A 23,264-nucleotide genomic window follows, 5' to 3' on the forward strand; every position below is an offset into this window, starting at 1 on the left:
CAAGCAAGAATACTGGAGTGGGTCGCCATGCCCTCCTCCAAGGGATCTTACTGATCCAGGGATCAAACATGTGTCTTTTATGTCTCCTGCATCGACAGGCTGGTTCCCTACTACTAGCGCCACTTGGGAAGCCCTGCTTAAGAAGTTATGAAACTCTAAATCTTTAAAGGTAATATATAATTAAGATATTCAGTTAAATATGACTGACCTTTCCCCTAATAAGGAGGTTTCATTATACAGAGATGGACATTAACATGACATACTCCAAGTACAAATAGTGAAAAAGGCAAGTCAAATTCACCATTCTGGGATTTTCACCTTTGTATTGCTGCTCCCTACTGCTTCAAGGTCAGAATTCAACATATCCAGTTAAGGTTAGGGAAGGGTTTTGAGGGTCTTCCCTGGTGGGATCTATCAGCAATGCAGGAGACCCCAATGCAATCCCTGGGTCAGGAAGATTCCCTGGAGAAGGAAATGGCAACCCACTGCAGTATTCTTGCCTGAGAAATAGAGGAGCCTGGTGGGCTACAGCCCATGGGGTCACAGAGTCGGACATAACTGAGAGACTAAACCACCTGCAAGGATTTTGATCCCTGGGTACTGGTGATTCTGACAAAGCAGATAGTAAGAGGAGGGTCTTTGTCACAAACAACCTGCCCAGGCAATTGTCAACTTAAATAGATTTACAACTGCCTTTGATTTGTACTCTCTCCTACACCAAGCTTTCTAGAATGTGTTTCAGTCTGTGGAACATAACAGGATCTTGGCAACGCTAGGTTAGACAAAGTTAAACATGCTTTATGGCAAGATTTCTTGTGGCCTTCACCATGGTGATGAATTTTCTAGACAGAGATGCAGTACAGGTCATCTCCTAAGCTTACCTGACTCAGGAGACTTTCTGTTGAAACATAGGAGCGGGTTCTTCAGAACACGCTCTAGAAAACAGGGTAATAATACATCCATTGCATCACCAAAGTAAAATGTATAAATCAGTTTGAATCCTTCTAATGGCAGCCTGATCCCAAGGATATAGTTTAGACTGCTGGATGGCCTTGCACAACCTGGCTCGTGCTTTTCTTTCAACCTCCGCCTCTTTTCTCATCATGCCCTCTCATGTCCATGCTCCTGTGAGAGGGAACGACTGTGGATTCGCTGCAACAATGGGCCTCGGAGCCTGGCTCCACTTTTTCCTGGCTCCCCACTCCGTACCCCCAAAACACGCCCTCCCTCACCTGCCTGCCAGCCTTAGCGTGGTTCACTTCTGCCCAGTTATGAGAGTGAGTTCTGGAGAAGCCTGCTTAGACTCCCAAGCATGCACTTGAGGCCTCTTTTGTGTATTCTCACACTCACCTCATGTTAGTCCCATCCCTGTATCTACTGTCCTGAGTCTAGGTCACCATCATTAAAAAAAATTTTTTTTTGACTTTTTTATTGATTATCTGGCTGCACTGGGCCTTAGTTCTGGTCAGTGGGACATTCCATTTTTGTTGTGGCATGTGGCATCTTTGGGGCTTCCCAGGTGGCGCTAGTGGCAAAGAACCTGCCTGCCAAAGCAGGAGACGTAAGAGACGCCGAGACATAAGAGACACAGGTTTGATCCCTGGGTCGGGAAGATCCCCTGGAGAAGGGCATGGCAACCCACTCCAGTATTCTTGCCTGGAGAATCCCATGGAGGGAGGAGCCTGGAGGCTGCAGTCCATGGGGTTGCAGAGAGCAGGACACGACTGAAGGGACTGAGAACTCACATGGGATCTTCAGCAGGAGCACTCGTAGTCGTGGCAAGTGAGAACCAGTTTCCTGACCAGGGACTGAACCCCAGCCCTCTGCCATGAGAACTCGGAGTGTTAGCCATTGAACTACTCACCAGGGAAGTCCCTAGTTGCCCAACACTGAAGGTGGACTGTGTTCTTTTATTTCTCTTTACTGAGGTATAGTTGATTTACAATATTGTGTAAGTTTCAAGTGTATAGCAAAGTGGTTCGGTTATATGTGTGTGTGTCTGAATTTTTTTTTTATTTCTTTTCATCATCGTTTATTACAAGGCATTGAATGTAGGTCTTGTGCTGTACAGTAGGTTCCTGCTGTTTATTTGTTTTATGTATGGTCGTGCGTATCTGCTAATCTCATACTCCCAGTTTTTCCCTTTCCCCTCCTGCCTTTTTGGTAACCATGTTTGTTTTCTACCATAAGTTTGTTTTCTGTCCGTGCGCCTATTTCTGTTTTGTAAATAAGTTCATTTTGTGTACTATTTTTTAAATTCCACATATATGTGGTATCATATGATATTTGTCTTTCTCTGTCTGATTTACTTTCCTTAGTACACTGACCTCCAGGATCTTAGGGACTGTGTTCTATACACTGTCCATGCTGAATTCCCAGGGCCTACTACTCCGGTGGCTGACACACGGCAGGCCATAACTATATTTGTGGAATTACTGAAGTGATAGTTCTTGTGAGATGGTTGAGGGCAACCCCGTGTGGTTAGTAATTGGGGACTGCCTGGGCCCACTCTGTGGGCACATAAAAAGGTTGACTTCCCTGCAGGTAGGCAGCGGAGAATCCCTGCTTTACCTTGGTCACCAAGTATTCTCTAGGGGACAATTATGAAGCTATGGATCTATGATCAATTATGACCTATTGATCTACATTAATAGGGATACAGAAGTGGCACATATACTGGAGTTTCTATCCAAAGACCTCTTTCTTGACTCTGAGACACTGAACCCTATCAGATGGATGTGGGAGCATGATGCAGAGATGACCTAAAGAAAAGGGAATCTGGTTCAACACCTCAGAGCCAGCTTTGGCTCAGAGCCATAGCCTCAGGACAGCCTGGCACAGGTCCTTCTTCATGGAGCCCTTCTTCTCTTTGGCATCCTGGGAGATAGCATCAGCGTATCCAGATACACCATGTAATTTCTTTCTCATCACTGCTATGACATCTCAGATTTCTTTGCCACTCTAGAGCAACAGCACTGATGATGTGTCCATAGCTCCCATCCAGAAGTCTGGCTTTGTAGCAGGCTCACATAATAGATAAAGCTGGTCACACCATCTGAGCATGCAGTAGTCCTTTAGGAAGGGACTAAAATCACTTCCCTAGAACTTGGACTTCTCTATGACTTCTGAGCAGATCTTCAGGATGGTAACCAGGAAGATATCATGCAAATCCAGGGGTAGCCGGTAAAGAAGGCTTTGCTTCTTCTAAAGTCACTGGAGCAGATGGATACCTCTAATTCAGGATATGCCCAGGTTGCTGAGGACTCACATCTTGTTCACTTCCTGCTTCTTTCTTCTAATCGTCCTGCAGTTAGGATGGGGTTTCTGACCTCCTGTGCGCCACAGTAGAGGACTTACTGCACACGTCAGTTTCCTTAAAGGCTCTCTCCACATTGGCCATCACACAGTTTCACAGTCGTTTCCCCACACATTGGTCTTAGAGCTTCCGGCAGCCACTCCCACCATCTTGATGAGAAAAAAGATGGGTGCAGTATGTACATGTGTGTATGTGTGTACATATACTCACGAACAGTCAGCCAGCCATTTTTTTGTGCTGCAGTCCACTCATGCACTAAACTCAGGCAACAGGCTATACTGTGGTTGTGCAAGAGTAGCTCTACTGGCCTTTGAGGGCCTCTGGGATAAAGCCACAAAGCGTACACCAGCTGATGCCCCAAAGGGAAGGATGCAAATTCTTGTGTATTTTTTGGGTTCCTTTCATCACAGGAGAGGTGAATAACTTGATGGGAATACATCTTGCTGCTATTGTTGGTTTTTTTTTTTTTTTTTTTTTCAGAATGACAAACTCTCAATGAAAAGTTAAGTTCTGAGGCATAGGAAAAAAAGCTAGAATTAGAATCCAAGTCTCGGGACAGAAGCCTCAATGCCCAAGACTCTCAAACTCACTGCCTCTGTTAATCAAATTGTAGTCTTGTATGGGTGGGGTAGGAGGAGGGGTAAGAATGAGACACCCGTGCAGAGAGCACAGAGTGAATGAATGCGGAGTCATAGCTTCCTCTCCGCACTGAAGCCATATGTTTCCTGAATTAATAGAGATATTATTTACTGCACATGTAAAACAGACAAAGGCCACTTCGAGATGTCATTTTCTTATAATTTCTTACAATTTTCTCTATGTTTTTAGAATTAGGACTCACTTTTCTTGCTACAGAACTTAAGTTTAATTTCCTAACAGATGTGAAGGAGGGGTAGTTAGTTATGGTACAGAAAATTTTATGTTAAATAACTAGCCCTCTGAAAAAGTATGGCGACTTCAGTGAAAGCTACTCTTTTACATTGGTTTCACTACTTAGAGGTAACCTCACAACATGCTAATCAGTATTTTGCTGCCCATTTTACCTTATAATCCAAAGGATGGTAAAGATAAAGTTCACCATATAGATCTGATTAATTGAAGAAAAATATCCGTTCTTATTGCTGACATTATGAGGTTAGAAATAGCATCCTATGCTAATCTGCAATGCCAAGAAATGAAGATGGTTTAAATCAGATCTCATGACTAATGCATGAGATCCAAAGTTCTTTTATTCCTGGCTATTTTAGAAAACTGGGGTGTATTTTTACCCAAAAAACTAATTCTGTAAGATTTATTGAGGTAATACAAAATGCCTTATTACAAACAGCTCACAATCAAGATTTTGTCCTACTGATGATCACAGAAACTGTTCCTCAATTTTAAATTGTTTCAAAATTATGTATATATGCAATGGGTTAAGTCTGGGTTACTTTCTGTGGGTGCTATTCCACTTTAATTGTACTTTATTGTAAGTTCATTTAAACAGAAAGAAATATATCTAGCAATAAAGTGTGCCTGTTATTTTTGCTTGTTTTTGTTTTGTTTATGACAAACTGTGAAATGCTGTGTTTTTCCTATAGTTTTAGTCCATGAAATCTGCAATCTTTCCACTTGATTTAGGAAGGACCCTTAATTACTGCTGTCATTAGCACCTAGTGTTCAAAACAGTCTGTTAAAATGTACTGTTAGTCTCACCTCTAAGTTCCTGCTTGCTTTATTTCAATTTTTTTCCAAGGGTAAGTAAAACAATAATCGCCCTAATAAAAACAATCACGTACAGCGAATCAAATAACATTTCAAGTTTTTTGTTGCCTATTTCTTTTTCTTCAGAATTCTGCTTTTGTGTGTTAAGATTGGCCTAGAGTTTGAAAAAGTGTCCATAAGTAGGGTTACTACTACCGAGGACTTATTACCTGGGTTTTAAAAACAAGCCACTTATTTGCCTTTTTCTTTCCACATGGATATGGATGACAGACAACTGCTGCGAAGCTTTAATGTTTCTGCCTGGTCATGCACAGTTCTGCAATATATGCATAAATGTATATCAACAACTTGGGATCGCTTGATACCTCGCTCGGAATAAGGAAATCCAGCCAGGCGCGTCCACGCGGCCGTCCGCGCGTGCACACACGCACACATACACCCAGGCGCGAGCACGCGCGCGCACACATACAGAAACACACACACACACACAGGTCAAAAGTTGATTAATTCCCGAGATCCCCCAGAATCTTTTTCTCTTTTCTGCCAGCGCCGACTTCCCAGGCCGGGTGGCAGTGAGGTTGGGGGCGTGCGAGGGGCGGGGAGGAGGAAGAGCAGAGGGAGGCGGGAGCTGGGTGCCGGGCGCCGGTGCGCGCCGCGCCCGCTCCTGCCGGGTGAGAGTCCGGGCCGGGTTTTGCGCCGTGTCCCCGGGCTTGTCTCACGGCCTCCAGCCGCCGCCGCTGCCGTGTTTACTGAGCTCGCGCGTCCTGATATCACTCCGCTGGCATGGAGGAGGAGGAGGAGGTGGAGGAGCGAGAGGAGGAGGAGGCGGCGGCGGCGGCGGCGGCGAGCAGTTGATCATTGTGATGGTGGCAGGAGCAGCGGCGGCAGCGGCAGCCCAGCCGAGCGTTAGGGGCTGCTCTCCGCGCGGCGTTTTGCAAAGGACTTCACCGATCTACTTTTGCAGTCGCCTCGGACTGTCCATGTGTTTACTTCCCCCAGCCCGAGGATTCGATATCTAGGTTCCTGTGAAATGCAGCTGAGCAGCCAAAGTACTTTGAGAACACGGGGCGGCATAAACACCAAAACTTTTTTGTGGAAGGAAAATGCAATAAGCAAGCTTGCCGTTTTCCGATGCGGCGTGGAGTGAGTGTGTGTCGCGCGTGTCCGCACTGAGGCATATGCTTGTGTGTGTACATGGGTTGTGTTTTTCGGTACGTAGGGAGAAAATGCTTGCCAACCACCGGAAATCTCTTGGAATTTATTAGAAAATAATGGATTATGAAAAGAAGGCAGGCGCAGAGCGGATCTTCCCTTGAGTTGCAACCCGATTTGCTGCTGGCTCAGTTTGTTGTGATTCTTTTTGTTGATAGGTGTCTGATGGTATTCTGATAACACCCCCCGTTTTTTCCCCTCGAGCTTTACAGTTTAAAAAAAGGAAACAAAAAAACCACCCCAAAATCTCTCCCCCCCCTTTTTTTTTTCGCCCGGTCGGGATCGCTGTTTCCATCCATGTGCTTGCGTCTCCCCCGCGTTCCACTTAAACTATTTTAATCCTTGGACCCAAGGAGGAGGCTGATAGGGGGTGGATAAAAAAAGTTCTTCCAAAATAGTGTGCCCGGGGAGCAGGATGGGGGATTTCGCAGCCCCCGCTGCTGCCGCGAATGGCAGTAGTATTTGCATCAACAGTAGCCTGAACAGCAGCCTCGGCGGGGCCGGGATCGGTGTGAATAATACTCCCAATAGTACTCCCGCTGCTCCGTGTAGCAATCACCCGGCTGCCGGCTGCGGCACAGGCGGCTCCGGGGGCCCGGGCGGCGGACCGGCGGCCGTCCCCAAGCACAGCACGGTGGTGGAGCGGCTCCGCCAGCGCATCGAGGGCTGCCGGCGGCACCACGTCAACTGCGAGAACAGGTACCAGCAGGCTCAGGTGGAGCAGCTGGAGCTGGAGCGCCGGGACACCGTGAACCTCTACCAGCGGACCTTGGAGCAGAGGGCCAAGAAATCTGGCGCCGGCACCGGCAAGCAACAGCACCAGAGCAAACCCCAGCAAGATGCGGAGGCTGCCTCGGCGGAGCAGAGGAACCACACGCTGATCATGGTGAGGGCGCGCTGGCAGCGGGCACGGGGCGCGCGCATGAGGTGGGGGGGGGGGCGCGTGGAGCTTCTTAACAAGGGGGCGCGGGGATCTGATTTGCACGGCGGGCGAGGTGGGCTGCAACCGAAGGGTTAACGTCAACTTTTTTGAGCTAAAAGCTGCCGTCGCTGCTACCTGTTAATCTGTCAGGGTTGTCAGAATTGGGGAAGACGGGGCGAGAGGAGGGGAAGCCAGTCACGACTGCAAGGGGCGGAGGGAGCCTAGAGGAGCGTCGGAGTAAGGCACTGGAAAAGTTTTACCCCCCTCTCCCTTTCTTAGATACCGATGTGAAAGTGTACCGAGTTGAAACCTCGCTCCTCCTCCTCACCGCTCCCTACCCCATCCCTCACCTCGCCGCCTGGGCTCTCCAGACCCGTCCCCCTTCGCCCACCCCGCTCAGCACATCCGCCGAGTGTAGGGAGGAATTGATGCTGTCGCAGATTCTGGGCGGGCACCAGGCTCTCGAACCCCGTGGGGAGGAGGAGGGATGGAGATGCTCTCGCCTCCTCTCCCCGGCTCACCCCCTTTGGGCTGAGAAAGTCTAAGAGTTTTGTGAATGAACTTTGAAGTGGGTGAGAAACAAGCGAGGGTGGACGCGCGCCCGCGCGCGCGTCGGTGAGGGCGCGCGCGGATGCGGGGCGCGGGTGCGCTCCCTCGCGGTTCGAGACCCCCAGCTGGCCCGGCAGGTGGAGCGGCCCCGAGGGTCGAGGCAGGAGCGGCTCGCCGGGGCGGGAGGGGAGAGAGACTCCCTGGGCTTGCGCCGAGAGTCCCCGCCACGCAACTTCGCAAGGGGGATTCTCTCCCCTCCTCCTCTTAAACTTGCTTGCACGGAGCTTTCTCCGCTTCTGTCTCCCGCCCCGTTCCCCACCAACTTTCCGGGCCTGTCTGATAAGCCTGGAGGAGTGGAAGGTAGTGGGGAGGTGAAAGAGGCTTAAATGGCTGGGTGGGTGGGTTCGAGGTAGGAGGAGCAGCCAATGGCTTAACTTCTCGGGAGGAAGGGGCAGTTCCCACCCCCTAACCCTGAGGGTAGAATCCTTTCTCCTATCTCCACTCTCCGGTTCTTTGGCTTTCCTTTCGGGGTTGGGGCGGGGGGGTTTGGGAGCCGGAAGTTTGGGAAAGGTGTCTGCAGCCCCCTCCGCCGCCGCGCCGCCCTGGTTTGGGTTGCGCGCGTGTTCGGGGTGGGGCGGGCGGTGGGAACCCAGGAGCGCAGCGGGGCCGCGCGCCTTCGCCCGTTTACCCCGCAGACCGCACCTCGATCGGCGGCGCGGGAGGCCCTGTCGGTGTGCGGCGTATCAATAGCGCACGTCCCCGGTCTGGGGGTCGTAGGCGCCCGGGGTGGTGCGGGTGCTGGCGCGGGCTTTCGCCGGGCGTTCCGTGACAAAGAGCCGGCTGGGGGGAGGGGAAGAGGAGAGAGGCCACCGCGCTCACTCTCCACCTCCCCCCACCCCGCACGTGAAGAGGAACAATTTGTTTATCTTGGGCTTCAAGAATCCTTCCCTCCTCCGGGTTCTCCGAGGCCGCCCAGCCCCTCCTCCCCCCTCTCCTTCCTCGGCGCGATCCTGCCCAGTCCCGCCGGCAGCACCTTCCCTCCTCCTTTTCCTTGCCCCCCACCCCTTCTTTTCCTCCTCCCACCTTCCCCGAGCCCGCCTTCCCCCTCCCTTCTGGAACGCGGCCGTGGGGGAGGGAGCGGGAGGCGCTTTGTCCGCTTCGCGGCCGGGCTCGGCTCGGGAGGCCGCCCGGCTGGGAGGGGCTCTGCGGCTGGCGGCCCTGCCCCTCCCCTGGGGACCCGCGCTCCCCCCGCGCCCGTGCGCGAAGAGGCGGACACGGTGGGGAGGAAGAACGACGGTCACAGAGTCAGGGAGGGAGGTTCTCGCTTTACAAACAGGAAGCCGAAAACCACTGACACCCTAGCTTTTCTGATTGTACCCGGAGGCGGGGCGAACCTGCATCTCGACTATATCTCGTGTGCCCTGGTGGTACCCATTTCTCTCCCGGTCCGCGCCGTCTGCCACTCCCCGCCCCCTTTAGCGCCCTTCCACGGACGAAGAGACTCACTTTTGTACCTAAGACTCAAGTAGCATTTGAAAGGCACTGGGAATGTCGCCCTTGCCTGCTACACGCCCTCTTTTCCTGTTTTTTTTTTTTTTTTTTTGGTAAGCCCCACGCGCTCGGATTGCGTAGGAATGGGCTTCTTTTGGGAGGCTCCAAAATCTTAGTCCCACCGCCTCTCTGCCGACCTTTTGGGATTGGAGGATTGGAGGACTACCGCGCCAGCTGGGCAACGCGGGAACAAAAGCCGGTGCCCGGTCGCTTTTGATCGCAGGCGAGACCAGTAGAGTTTGCAGCCAGAAAGTTTTAGCGTTTGGGTTGTGTTCCCTCGTGGGGGCCATATGGGCCCTGGGAGGGGTAGAGATGGGGAACTCCTGGTGCGCGCGCCTGGGTTATGATACACCCGCAGGTGGGAGACAGTTCAGGGTCCTGATGTTATCTGGAAGGACATAGCAAGCCCAAACCAGAGCTCACTTTTGAAAATGAAAAGATAGAGCTTACTTGAATAGACGACTCATAAGCTGTACATTTCATGGCGAATCCCAGTTCAGCAAGTTAACAGCTAAACTTGAAAAATGATTGCCTGAAAATAACGTTTTTCTGTCAACTTTATGACAATGATTTAGCTTATTGATGAGACTGATGTACAGGAGTATATTTTAGCTTCAAGTGTATTTCATACGTGTATCTCCCATTGATACGTGGCACAAGTTTGTGTGATGAGTGTAATGAAAATCAACAGCCTCCAATCTTAAGCCGAGTTGCATGTAAATTCTATGTACCATATAAAATAAAGAGGAACAAGTTAACATCCTCCTCTACAAGTTATTTTTTCTTTAAAGATAATTAGCTCAAAATTTTACATAGAACCGTGGAATGAAAGAGTATTTCAACTTGGCCTGTTTATGAGGTAAAAATCTTGAGAGAACAGGTTGCAAAGAAAATGTTGATCTTGAATTAGCAGCTGGATTTTAGTTGGGCTCTGGGGGAGGGGGCACAGAGCAATTATATTTAGTTCTCAGATTGAGCTCTCTATTTGGAAGGCCTTAAAGAAAAGCAGCAACCACCCAGAGTCAGATAATAATAATGGTGATGATAAAAATAAAGATGAATAGGATTTTTTTTTTCTGTTTTATTGCTATTGTTTACCTTCTTAGGGCCAATATGTCTAAAGTACTAAATATCGATTAGTTCTCTTTCTGCTTGATTTGGGTTCAGAAGGCAGTCTAATAATCAAGGCTTACCTCTTTTGATTTGTTTTCTTATCTTTCACATTTACAAGCATGGACATGGAAAACAAGCAAGCAATCCAGAAGCAAGGTGGGTGAGGAGACGGAAGTCTTCCTTGGCTCCAGGCTCCTGGGAAGGGCTTAGGTTTTTGTATGGGTCCATAATAGCCCCATTGGGCTTCCCAGGTGGCATAGTGGTAAAGAATCACCTGCAAGAGAGGCAGGAGATGTGGGTTTGATCCCTGGGTTGGGAAGATGCCCTGGAGAAGGAAATGGCAACCCACTCCAGTATTCTTGCTTGGGAAATGCTATGGACAGAGGAGCCTGGCGGGCTGCAGTCTATGGGGTTGCAAACAGCAGGACATGACTGAACACACACATAATAGCCTGTTAGAGAGTAGATGGCCCAGCCCTGGGTTTGAAGCTGCATTCCCTCAGGTGAAAGATAGTTTCTAGATGTTACATGACGTTCTCTACACATACTCTATATCAGAAGGGTCTCACCTCCACGCCCCCACTCCCAAGAGTTGCTGGTAAGAACAGTGCAGTTGAAAAGATGGCTTTTCCTGAAGTAGTTTTGTTTGTTGTAGCAGAATGAGACATTGTTCATTTTCTATACTTGAAACTGAACCCCTGGATAAAATTTTAAGATAAATTCCAGTTGACAAGTTCATTCTCATTCAGGCATACCGATGCTGTGTGAGGATGCAGCCTTCAGAATCTCAAATGGTGGTAGTTTACTTGACCTGGGTAAATTCTGTTTTCATGACCTTTCTACTTATCAGCACTATCATAACTTTCACAGTGTGCTTAATTTATACACAGCTTAGAGACTGCATAAATCTATGTGATTCCTGCTCTTAAGAGTTTATCACCTTGTTTATTTGATAATAAGCAGATTAAATGCTGAGTTTTAGAGAAAACTACAGTCTATCCAAAGTGTTTGGATTTCTAGTCTTTTCTTGGGAAAATACCCTGATGCTGGGAAAGATTGAAGGCAAGGGGAGAAGGGGACAACAGAGGATGAGATGGTTGGATGGCAGCGATGGACATGAGTTTGAGCAAGCTCTGGGAGTTGGTGATGGAGAGGGAGGCCTGCTGCAGTCCATGGGGTTGCAAAGAGTCGGACACGACTGAGCGACTGAACTGATCCAAAGTGTTCTTTCTCATCACCTCCTGGAAGAGATACAGGAAATATCAATATACTAGTCCAGGGCTAAACCTCCTTATAAATGAAGCTGGTTTACCTTTGCTTATCCTGTTGAAGGTAAATTGTTGGCTTTGTAGTCAAGTGTTTTTCAAGCCTGTTATGTCAAACCATTTCTGAATCTTTCTTATGACCCTTTTCTCTGGTTTATCCTGTTCTACTGCTCTTCTAGGTGATAGGATTTGACAGTATCTCTTGAAAAACTTTCCATAGCCCACACAGGGTGTGCCTTAAGTTTGTGAAAAACTTTTCGAAATTTCGTTTCTCTTCATAAGTGTTTGTCTTTTAATTCTCAAGAAGCATTAAAAAAGAAGAAGGCGAAGAAGCACCAATACATACTTAATTGTGTTATGTATGTTCTTCAGTTGTGGTACATTTTATTTAGTAATGGGTAGCCAATGATCAGAAAAGTAAAAGCATAGTTAATCATTTCTCATAATCTAAAATGCTCTTTAGGCTGAGTTTCTTATCAGGGGAAGCTGAGTTTTCAGGGGGATAGCATGTTTGATGCTTTCTATCCTGCCTCGTTAGAATCTTTGGAGGTTTTCTGCCACCTGATATGAAGAAAATAAACAGGCCATGGATATGGTGTACTGACATTTCTGAAAGCAGGATGAGAATTTTAAACGGTAAAATGGAGCTGTACAGAGTTGTTTTCTACATATCTCTCTGAGACTGATAGCCAACTGTTGTGAAAAAGGTTTCCTGATTGGGTTTTTCCATTTGGTTGAGATATGAATGCAGGAGTCTTTCTCTCTCTCTCATTAGTGCTGCTACCAGAGAAGGAATCTAGTATAATAAACCATTCTGTATACTACACAGTAATTTTTGAAGACATCTCTAGTACTTATGTTTTATTTAATGTCATGGAGTTTACTTGTGATCAGTGCTCCATGTGTATTAATTAACACTTCTGTGCTACATTCCTGAGCTTAAGATGGCTAACTTCTGTCATCTCTTTCCACATTACCCATCATAGAGAACTGTGACATCAATCAGACATCAAAATCTTATAAAAAGGAACATATTTAAAACTCAGTCCCAAGATCTTCATAATATTTGTGTTTTAATTCTCCCAAATAGCTTTGCATTTTCAGAGGCTGATTACTGAGTTTTTAGATCCAGCTATTTGCTTTGTTTTTCTTTTCTCCGCCTGCTGCCAACCTTTTGGGCTTTTCACTGATCTTTCGCACTTTTACCAAAGAATGGGAAGAAGCAAGAAGACAATTTTAGTGCTTCCTCCTCTTATAAGTAATGAACTGGATAAGACACCAATTATTTTGGATTAATTATGGGTTTAATTTAGTATACCATTTATTCTTCATTAGCGCAAATCATAGAGAATAGACTGAATTTTTAAATGTCATTCATACATTTTACGATATTAGTACACAGTTCATAGTGCTTCATAGAAGTGAAAATGCTAAATCACTCTTGCATCCAAGACTTTGACAATGTAGTATTTTTTTGGTAGATTTTCAGTATTATTTAAGCTAGGTTTAAGGGAATAACAGGTCTTTGTTATTTAGTCACCATTAGCCTTGATGCCAGTGACTTCACAACAGTTTCAGCCTGTTATTTCCCTTTTGCATGACATTTTGAGTAAAATAATATGCTTATTTGCCTGTTGTTTCAAACTAATTTGACACTACAAAAAAAGTTGATTTACAGATGACCATGCTGGAGTTATTGGATCCCCCAAATTAAATTTTCATTTAAAAATACAGCATGCTTTTCAGACAAACACATTCCAAAAATTCATTGATTTGTGTTTGTGAAATGGAAATGGAACTTTTGGAAAATTGACTAATTAATTTTCCTAAACAGAAAAACAAAACCCTTTTTTTTTGTTGTTGTTTAGCAAAGCTTAAAGAACTAAAGGAATAATACTGGATAAACTTACTCAGAAGATGGAGTTGAGGGCCTGCCATATAATGAATACTTAAAGATCATAGTGTTCCATACCATGGATTGGAGAAGATGCACAGGTTTTTTTTTTTTTTTTTTTAATATACCTGGCTATTCCTTATGTTAAACAGTTGAGGGACTTTTTAGCTTTGGATAAGCAACTCCATTTGGGAAAGAAGCCCAGTGTTCCTTTAAGGCCACCATACATACGTGCATAGAAAAAGCCATTACTACTATGGTTCAGGGTTTTTTTTTAAGGGCAAGCTGTGCCTACTATTCTTGTGGGAATTTAATAAAAATCTCAAAAGACCTTCAGTACTTCCTCTGACATAAGGAAAGTGATTTCTTAAGAATAATTTAGACACGTCTCTTTAATTATATTGGAACTTCCATTGGTTAGAATGACTTTTATGCTGAAGTTGTTTAGTCACAAAGTAGTATCTGACTTTTTGCCACCCCATAGACAGCAGCCCACCAGGCTCCTCTGTCTCTGGGATTCTCCAGGCAAGAATACTGGAGTGGGTTGCCATTTCCTTCTCCAATGCACGCATGCATGCTAAGTCACTTCAGTCGTGTTCGACTCTGTGCAACCCCATGGACAGCAGCCCACCAGGCTCCTCTGTCCACAGGATTCTCCAGGCAAGAATACTGGAATGGGTTGCCATTTCCTTCTCCCCTCTACTAACTATCTCCCAGATATTGTTCATGTCCATTGAGTCAGTGATGCTGTCTAACCATTTTATCCTCTGCTGCTGATTTTCTCCTTTTGCCTTCAATCTTTTCCAGCGTCAGGGTCTTTTGCATTGAGTAGGCGCTTTGCACCAAATGCTGAAGTATAATCTTTTAGAGTAAGAATAACTAACACTCATCTTCCTTGAGCAATGGCTTAACAACCATAGAAAGCTTGAATGAAATATTTAAACTGACAGCCTCCAGAATGTCTTAACTCCTTAAGTCCCCATTTTCTGTTGGGTAGAATCTAGTTTTGTAATGTTTCATATTATGGACTCTCCGATCCTTAACACAGTCACTTGTGCTGCTTGTGAAGACGTTAGAACCATTACCATATCTCTCTCACAGTATCTCTCTCCACCTCCAGAAGACACATGTCAGGACAGGGGCTTCTTTTCCTTCAAAAGAAAAGGCTGAAATGCTGAGTCTATTTGTGCAGATTCAACCTGGGTTGTAACTGTGACTCAAAAGGATTGCACAGCTCTAAAGACAAGTTCTGCTAGTGCCCTTCCTTCTCACAGTGGTGGGTTATTTTTCTTTCTTTGATTGTTTGTTAGATGCTGAAAGTAACTCGATGATTGAGAGTGAATCTAAAGAGACTGGTTCCCAGTAAAAGACTTTAAGAAACTCTAGTGGTAAGAGAGAGAGACAAGAGGTGGGTTAGGATTTTGGAGGCATCTCCTGGAATGGGTGGCAAAAGAGGTTTTGCTCATTTGGGGTAAAGAGTATCCTGGTGCTTTGGGAGTTTATGGCAGTAACATACGCTTTTAGTAGTCTATTCTGAACCTGCAGACATTGCTAAAACTCAAATATATATTTTTCTGAGCTAATGTTAAAATCATTTGTATCTGAAAAAAAATTTCCTGAAATATTTCCCTGCTTTTTAAAATGACTACCTCTACCATTTAAGTGGATTTACCACAAGATTCTTTGAAATCATAGAGTCTCCATTTGTGGAGATTTTGCCCCCAACCTGAACATTTGGCAGTGTTGGGAGACATTTTCAGTTGTCACAATCGGAGGGGTGCTACTGCTGTCTAGTGGGTAGAAGCCAGGGATGCTGTTAAACCTCCTAAATACAACCGCAACAAAGAATCACCGTGTCCAAAGGATCAGTGTTGCTGCTACTGAGAAACCATGCCTTAAACAAGGAGCTCCCTTAGAATGTTGAAGATACAGTGTGGCTTTCTTTACAGCTTTTCAGAAACATTCTTACTACTTACAGGGTGGAGAGGGGAGCGGTGTTGCCATGAGGTAGACAGCCAGTCCCTGGGAAGAAGGTAACCTTGACCCAGTCATGCTGTCTTCCTCCATTGACTTCTTTACAGCCAAGATTTCTTGAGCAGAACAAACACTAAAAAGCCTTGGCCTGTGCCTGGCTGGCTCCTATCTGGATCAGTTGCCCAGCATCTCTGAGCATTTTCCCATCTCCCTGCCGGAGCGGTTGTTTGGCTCAAATGAATTAATATATGTAGGACTTCCAAAGATTTTATGGTGCTACGCAAATGCTGGGCTTGTTTTTATGAATTACTTTCCTATCAGTTTTTGCCTCCTAAGTGCAGACTTAGAGTGATCTGAGGCTTATTTCACTCATGTGGAAGCCAGGGTCTCATGGCAAGGTCCTGAACAACTGCTACATATTGGATACTATTTCTAGGTGTGGGGGATTCAGTAATGAACCCAGGTCCTTACTGTCATTGGACTCACAGCAGAGCATCTTTCATGTTTCAGATGAGCTGCGTAAAACGGTGTTTGTGGTTTGATGAGAACATGTTAATGGAAATCATTAACAAGCCAACAGGGATTCCCAAGTGGCTCAGCGGTAAAGAATCTGCCTGCCAGTGCAGGAGACACAGGAGATGTGGGTTCCATCCCTGGGTCAGGAAGATCCCCTGGAGAAGGAAATGGCAACCCACTCCAGTACTCCTGGACAGAGGAGCCTGGCAGGCTACAGAATGTGGGGTTGCAAACGGTCAGACGTGACTGAGCAACTGAGAACGCACATGCCATAAGCTAACATTTAAGGAGATCCTGAGAATACTAAATGCTTTGTATCTTCTTGCAAGCTTCCTATAGTTTCTGGCATGCTTTCTGTAGCAACATTTATTTCACTGTTTTTCAAATAAAATCACTTTGTGGAGGGGAGAGGATTAGTTGGTGTGGTGGAGAATAAGATTAAAAAAACAAGGCTTTAAAAACAAGAAAGATCAGTTTTCTTTCTTTTTTTTTTTTGGAGTAGGTGCCCCTGGCGGGCTACGATCCATGGGGTTGCAAAGAGTCAGACACGACTGAATGACTAAGCACACACACACACTGGCACCACAACCACGGCTTGACGTCAAGCTTTTAGAAGAAATTAGAGAGAGAGCGTTTGGAAAGGAACAAGCAGGAAGGCACAGGGACTTGAAACCATGTCACATGAAGAGCAGTTGGAAGACCTGGAGATGTTTAGTCTGATTTGGGGGATGATATGATTACTTTCTTAAAATATTTGAAGGGCTGTCATGTGAAGAAAGGATTAGATACAGTCTTTGTGGCCTCCAGGGGATAAAGTTAGGATCAGTGGTTGGCGATTATTTGAAGCAAAGTTTGGTTTAATATATTAAAAAAACAATTATATGAAAATAGAAACTGTTCACAGATGAAATGGGCTGTGTTGATGAGCCAGCAGAAGTTGTTCAATTAGCTGAAATGTTGGCGATGACAACATCCTTCTTTTTTTAATGATAAAACTTTTATTAAACAATATGAAAATAAAATACCAATTATTAGAGGATAGGGCCTTTGTCTCTTTCTTCCTCTTCATATCATCATGATAGAAAAAGAACTACCTGGGAATTCCCTGGTGGTTCAGTGGCTAAAACTCTATACTTTCACTGCCAACGGTCTGGGTTTAATCCCAGGTCAGGGAACTAAGATCCCACAAGCCACTTGGTGCAGCCAGGAAAAAAAAAAAGACCTACCTGTGTGTGTGTGTTCAGTTGCTGAGCTGTATCTGACTTTGTGACCCCATGGACTATAGCTCCCCAGGCAAGAATACTGGAGTGGGTTACCATCCTCCTGCAAAGGATCTTCCTGACCCAGGGATTGAATTCGAATTCCAGAATCTCCTGTATTGGCAGGTGGATTCTTTAGCATTGTGGCACCTGGGAAGCACCCCATTCCAGAATAAAATGTCGCAAAATTGATTGAGTGATCCCATATTTTGAGAGATTGATAGTTTCTCATTTTCTGCCAATTAAGCCTTACTTAATTGCAATGGACATCCTTATCCATTTATCCCTGTACATATGTGAGATTTCTGTAGCATAAATTTGGACTTTCTTCCATATATGTAATATGTATAAACAGAAAAAGTCTGTTTCTTCTGAAGAAGCCAAATCTCTTAATCTAATATTGTTTAACATAGATCCTGGATCTTATTTATTACAGTCCATTTTAGGGCAAGTGATAATTGTGTCTCTTGAAAAATAGGGCTTAAAAAAAAGTATCAACTCTAGCGCTTGGTATGTGTCATTGCAGTCTGCGTCAACACTTAATTTGTAAAGGCTGTATATCTGGCCATACATCTTACAGAAATGACTTTCTTTCTTTTCATCTGGTCCCAGTGACGAAGTGAGTAGGAGTCTAGTTAACCAGCGCTGGTTCAGGTTGTGAACATGGGGAACTCACTGTCTTGAACAACTTTTGTAGTTCTCTGTACTTTTCTTGAGCTTTGGTGTTCCCCAGGCCTGCATGGCTTTATGTGTAAAATATCTTTCTGTTGGTGGCACGGTACCTCGGGTGGCCGTGCGTGCAGGTTTGAGTGGTCATAAAAATCACAGGTCTGTGAGCTGTCACTTCCTCCAGGTTCAATTACCCTGACTAATCCAGTCATCTGTGTAACATGGTAATAACAACCTGCTGACCTGGCCAGCTGAAGAAAATACATCAAAATGGACTTGCCTCGACAGTTGCTTTCCAGTGTTTGTTTAGACAGGAGAAATCCTATCACTTTTCAGCATACAGGTGAAGTGGTCTCAAGACTGCCCTTCTTTGTCATTTTGATTTACCTTTGGCATGGCAGCTGCCCTCCAGTAAGATTCTCAGAACTACAGTCTGTATTTTTACAAGAGCCGGAGCAGTTTGGCTCCAGAAATCTATACTCTTGGCTACAGTGTTGTTCTGCCTTCGCCAGACTGAAGGGTTCTGTCTTGAAAAGATGGTGTGAGCGGCTGCCTTTTCAAAAGAACCATGCTCTCCCCAGAAGCAGTCCTCACCTTCCTTTAGGTTTTCAGATCTGTTTGAACAGGAGCCCAGCATGAAGATCCCTGGACGTGTTGGTCCTTGGTTAGTTCTGCTGTTTCATTTTTATAAGAATTTTAGCTTTTCGATGTGGACCATTTAAAAAGGTTCGGTGGCGCTAGTGGTAAAGAATCCGTCTGCTAGTGTAGGAGATGCGGGAGATGTGGGCTGGATTCCTGGGCTGGGGAGACCCCCTTGTAATAGGAACTGACATGCAACTCCAGGATTCTTGCCTGGAGAACCCCATGGCCAGGGAAGCCTGGTGGGCTCCAGTCCATGGGGTTGTAAAGAGTCGGACACGACTGAACACTCACTCGCTCATTGAATTGGTTACCATATTGCTTCTGTTTTATGTTTTGGGTGTTTGGCCTTCAGGCATGAGGGACCTCAGCTCCCCAACCAGGGATTGAATCCTTGGTAGCACCCGCATCGGAAGGCTGAGTCTCAGTGACTGGACCAGCAGGGAATTCCCTGGGCCCTGCTGTTTTCTCAGAAGATCCCCTCTTTGCTGTCTCCTGGCCCCCATACCTCTGGCCTTGGTGACCCTCTCTCCTCATCTCCTTTACCACCAACTCATGTCTTACCTTTGTCACCGTGGCAGTAGGGCCTGGAGACTTGTTCAGAATGTTGGTGGCGGTGATTTGAACCACAGAAGTAAACCAAAGGTGGAGCTGTAGGTGATTGGCCTCCACTTTAGAGGTCATGCTCTCTCCAGTGATTCCAATAAACCAGACGCTCTGCTTCAGTTGATGATCTAGATACTAACTAGTGACAGCCATTTTCTCTGTTTCTATTTCATTTAGCCGCACCACATAGCATCTTAGTGAGAAAAGCCCCTTTGGCCAGCTAAGCTAATGCAGCTGTGTGCACAGTGCAGCCTTTAGGGGAGGGGGCTTCAGTCTAAAGACAGCTAGATATCTTCTGCTCCAGTAGCTTACAGCTGGTTAGGCACAGGAAATAAGGGCCTTGCTCCTGATCCTGAAACTAGGCCAGCCAGGATGATCCACGAAGACATCCTTCAAGTTGCTGGTCGGATCATGCAATACAACTTCAGCCTCTGACTCTTCTGCTGACCGTCAAGTTTAAACGGCCAGGTTTCCTTTTTGCTAGTCTGCTCTCCCTCTGAGGAGTGTCATCTGACTTTCTCTGGGTTTGTTTCTGATTTTCCCTGGATCTGTTTCTTTCATTTCTAGCACCCAGATGTCTTCTTTGAAGGATGACTTCCATGTATGTAAAAGGTGGACAGCTGCCTTGCATTTTGCCCCAAGTATAACATTAAATCTTTACACTGATGGTAGACAGTATAAATGGTTCTCTGTTTTGAATATTAGTTATTTCATAGATATCTGACTATAGCTGTTAGGTAAAAACTACTTTCTAAAGGCTGGTGATATTATAGCAATGTTGCAATAAACTTAATTCCTAGTTCCTTTAAAAAGCATTTTCTTATTTCCTTTTGAGAGAGTCCAGAGGTGATTTGTGATAGATAAGAATTGCTCAGAATCAAGTCTTATCTCATTATGGAGTTTTTTAAAAAACATATCTTATCAAAAGTATGTTTCAGACCTATTTTTTAAAATAGAAAGTTAAATTACTATGGATATAATTCCTGCAGAGGAATATCTGGAGGTTAACATTAACATTTATGCAAAGAAATCGGACATAATGTCCGAGCTCGACAAAATTTTCTGGATAGTACGTAAAAGAAATACAGCTGTTTTAATGGTTTGACCTTGAGTTTTGGCTTCAGAGTGGCTACGTGATAATAATGCCAGAGCTCCCATAGCGGGTAAAACATACATCCCTTATGCTGTTTAGTCGCTAAGTTGTGTCCAACTCTTTGTGACCCTGTGGACTGTAGCCCGCCAGGCTCTTCTGTCCATGGGATTTTCCAGGCAAGAATACTGGAGTTGGCTGCCATTTCCTTCTCCAGGGGATCTTCCCAACCCAGGGATGGAACCCGGGTCTCCCGAATTACAGGCAGATTCGTGACTGCCTGAGCCACCGGGTACTTGCTGCCATATTCTGTTTTGGCACCTTTCGTCCCCAATTCTAATCCACTGTGGGATTTCAGTCCACCCTTTCTCCTGGCCACCATGAGAACATGTGTGGCTGTAGCAGTTGGCCCGCTTTACGGAATCTGCAGGTGGTATTTATCTTTAGTCACTTCAGGTATTTCCTTCCAGTGGGGTCTGCAGTTCAGCACCTCTCCAGTTGTAACATTCCCTTACTGTTCACATCCTACAGTAGCCCTTTCCCGGGAGAGCCTCTGAAGCTGGGTAAACAGAGGTGGTTTATATAAAGAAGCAACTTTCTCAGTTTAGAAGTTGTTACAGCTAAAAAGTTGAAAACGTCTTTTTCTGTGTAACTGGGAATTCCTAAATGGTTTGCAGCTGCTATTGGATTTTTTGAAGACACGTTCGGTTTTCGTCACTGAAGTGCAGAAACGACGCCTTTAGATTTTGGATTTCACACAGCTTACTTCTTAGAACCTGTTGAAGGACTATTGGGGAAAGCTATTTGTCACGACATTGAATAACTATACTGGAAAAAAATTTGGGGGGGCAGGTATGGACTCGGTCTGGAGACCCTGATGAACTTGGTCATGATAACTTGGAGGGTGGCAGAGTATGGTACTTTGTAGGTCTGGGATAGCTCTCCTCTGGGCTATTGAAATTCAAATAGACTTGCTTTTTTTTTTTTTTCCAACCTTTGATTCTGTTCTTAGATTGAAAGAACTGATATGAATCATTCAGGGGCATTTTCTTTCAACTTGAAGTTTGTGGTCTGAGATTGGAATTGGAACACTTGGAAATATGTAGCAGTAGTTTTAAGGAAGGGAGCTTAATGACAGTGTGTACAGGGCAGACTGTGTGTCTTTGTTCCCTCTGCTGAGGTGCCGGCTGTCTGTGTCACTGGTTTGGTAGGCTCCGTGTTTATCTGTGGTCTGGAATGTCAAAGGACTGCCAACCTAAGAATTTTGCTTCCCTCTTTACCCTAAAGTGATGGGGTAGGAGTTTCTGGTATTGGCTCATGGGGGTGGGGACAACCATATATGGAAGAGGGAAGGGGATTGGCTGGCTTCTGTATTCTCATCCATTCTTCCTAATGCCATTTTCATTACTCTATTAACAGAGAGTGGATACTCTGAATAATTATTTGTCTGTCTTTTCCTTCACAGTATAATGCGCACTTCACTTGTTTTCTTCAACTTTTTGTAATCTATGTGTTTATGATACACTGAAGAGCAATAAATTAGAGAAGAGAGATAATTAGCTTTGACAGCCTTACAGAACTGATACTGTAAGAGGAGGGAGCAAGAGGGTTGCTTTAGCAAAGGATTCCATGACTGGGTTTGAGTGAAATTATCCAGATAAATTCATCAGCTGTCTGGGTGGCTCAGGTCATAGAAAGAAGTGGATTATGGTGTGATTTTTAAGAATTTAAATATTTTTCATAGTTTAAAAAATATTTTTTATTCCCAACATAGATTTTTTTTAAACCATTTTTAATTGAAGTGTAGTTAATTCTCCATGTTGTGTTAGTTTTAGATGTAAAGTGATTCAGATATATATATATATATGTATATTCCTTTTTAGATACCTTTCCATTATAGGTTATTACAAAAGATCCTGAATGTAGTTCCTTGTGCTATCTAGTAGGTCCTTGTTGTTTAGCTGTTTTATATATAATAGTGTGTATAACAAAGGAGGATTTTTAGATCGGGAAATTCAAAATACTGAGCAATGAAATGGGAGGAAGAAACAGCAACTCAGCCACTGGTGTTAAAAATTCCTAATGTTCCCAGTGCCTCTTAATCTCTCTCTGAGCATGAGCCTGTGTCGTTTTTTGAGATACCTTTGTTTAACAGCCCTCTTACATTAAAGGAAAGTGTTCTTTTCACTTTGATAACTTGCCTATTGGGGGATGTGGCTTTCAAGAAACATGGTTCATTTGGCATATTAACTTGACTTGGTAGTCCCTCCCAATTTGGGGATGCTTTGCATAGGAGACCTGTCTCAGTGTCTATAGGGAAGGAGGTTAACCATGGGTTGGCTTAAATTATTCCTACTATTGTACTTATTTTCTGTTTTTTGGATTGGAAAGAAAATGTGGAACAGAGTGTGAGCTTGACTTGGGCAAAAAGGGAGGGGTGGTGGGCAAAATTCACAGCATCTAATAAAAGAAATGAGCAAATAAGGCTCCTGTGTCACCATTATTCCTACGGCTCTTTCTCCCTGGGCCGGATCAAGCCCTCATCCACAGTGGAGGTCATGGCGATACGGAAAAAAAGGGGTCTATCTAGAATGTTCTGAGATATACCTGGTTAGTGCTCACAAGAGAGGAGAGAAGGCTGTGTCGAGGAGTTTCGCTGAGAAAGAAAATGTTGATCCAGGTCACTGTCAACTCTGTGGGATGAGTTACTTTCAGTCACTGTGACCTCTTAGCCACAGGGTCTCTAAGCATTGACTTAGGACTAGCTTGAAGGTGGGAGCTTGGAAGGGTTTGGCTTTTCCTGCACACAGAACCCCGTGTCACTGGAAATCAGCAGGAAGAGCGCCTTTAAAACGTCCAGCTTTTCTCCTCTCCACACCCAGCAACGGCTTCTGCTCCCCCACCCCCTCCATCCCTCTGTCTTTTGTTCCATGAATAAATATTATGTGGTTTGGCGCTCATTACTCTTTGATATGAAAAAAGGCA

General features: G+C 45.2%; 1 protein-coding gene across 1 annotated transcript in view; it reads left to right on the forward strand.

The window, feature by feature from the left end:
* Nucleotides 1–5,806: 5,806 nt before the first annotated feature.
* MAML3 (mastermind like transcriptional coactivator 3) overlaps nt 5,807–23,264 on the forward strand; it is a 451,078-nt gene continuing 433,620 nt past the window's right edge. The window contains exon 1 of the mRNA XM_040250466.1: nt 5,807–7,118. Within this exon, the coding sequence (XP_040106400.1) occupies nt 6,648–7,118 (471 nt within the window). The 5' untranslated portion in view covers nt 5,807–6,647. The remainder of the gene's footprint in view (nt 7,119–23,264) is intronic.

Source organism: Oryx dammah, unplaced genomic scaffold (genome assembly GCF_014754425.2).
Source record: "Oryx dammah isolate SB20612 unplaced genomic scaffold, SCBI_Odam_1.1 HiC_scaffold_12, whole genome shotgun sequence".
Lineage (NCBI taxonomy): Eukaryota > Metazoa > Chordata > Mammalia > Artiodactyla > Bovidae > Oryx > Oryx dammah.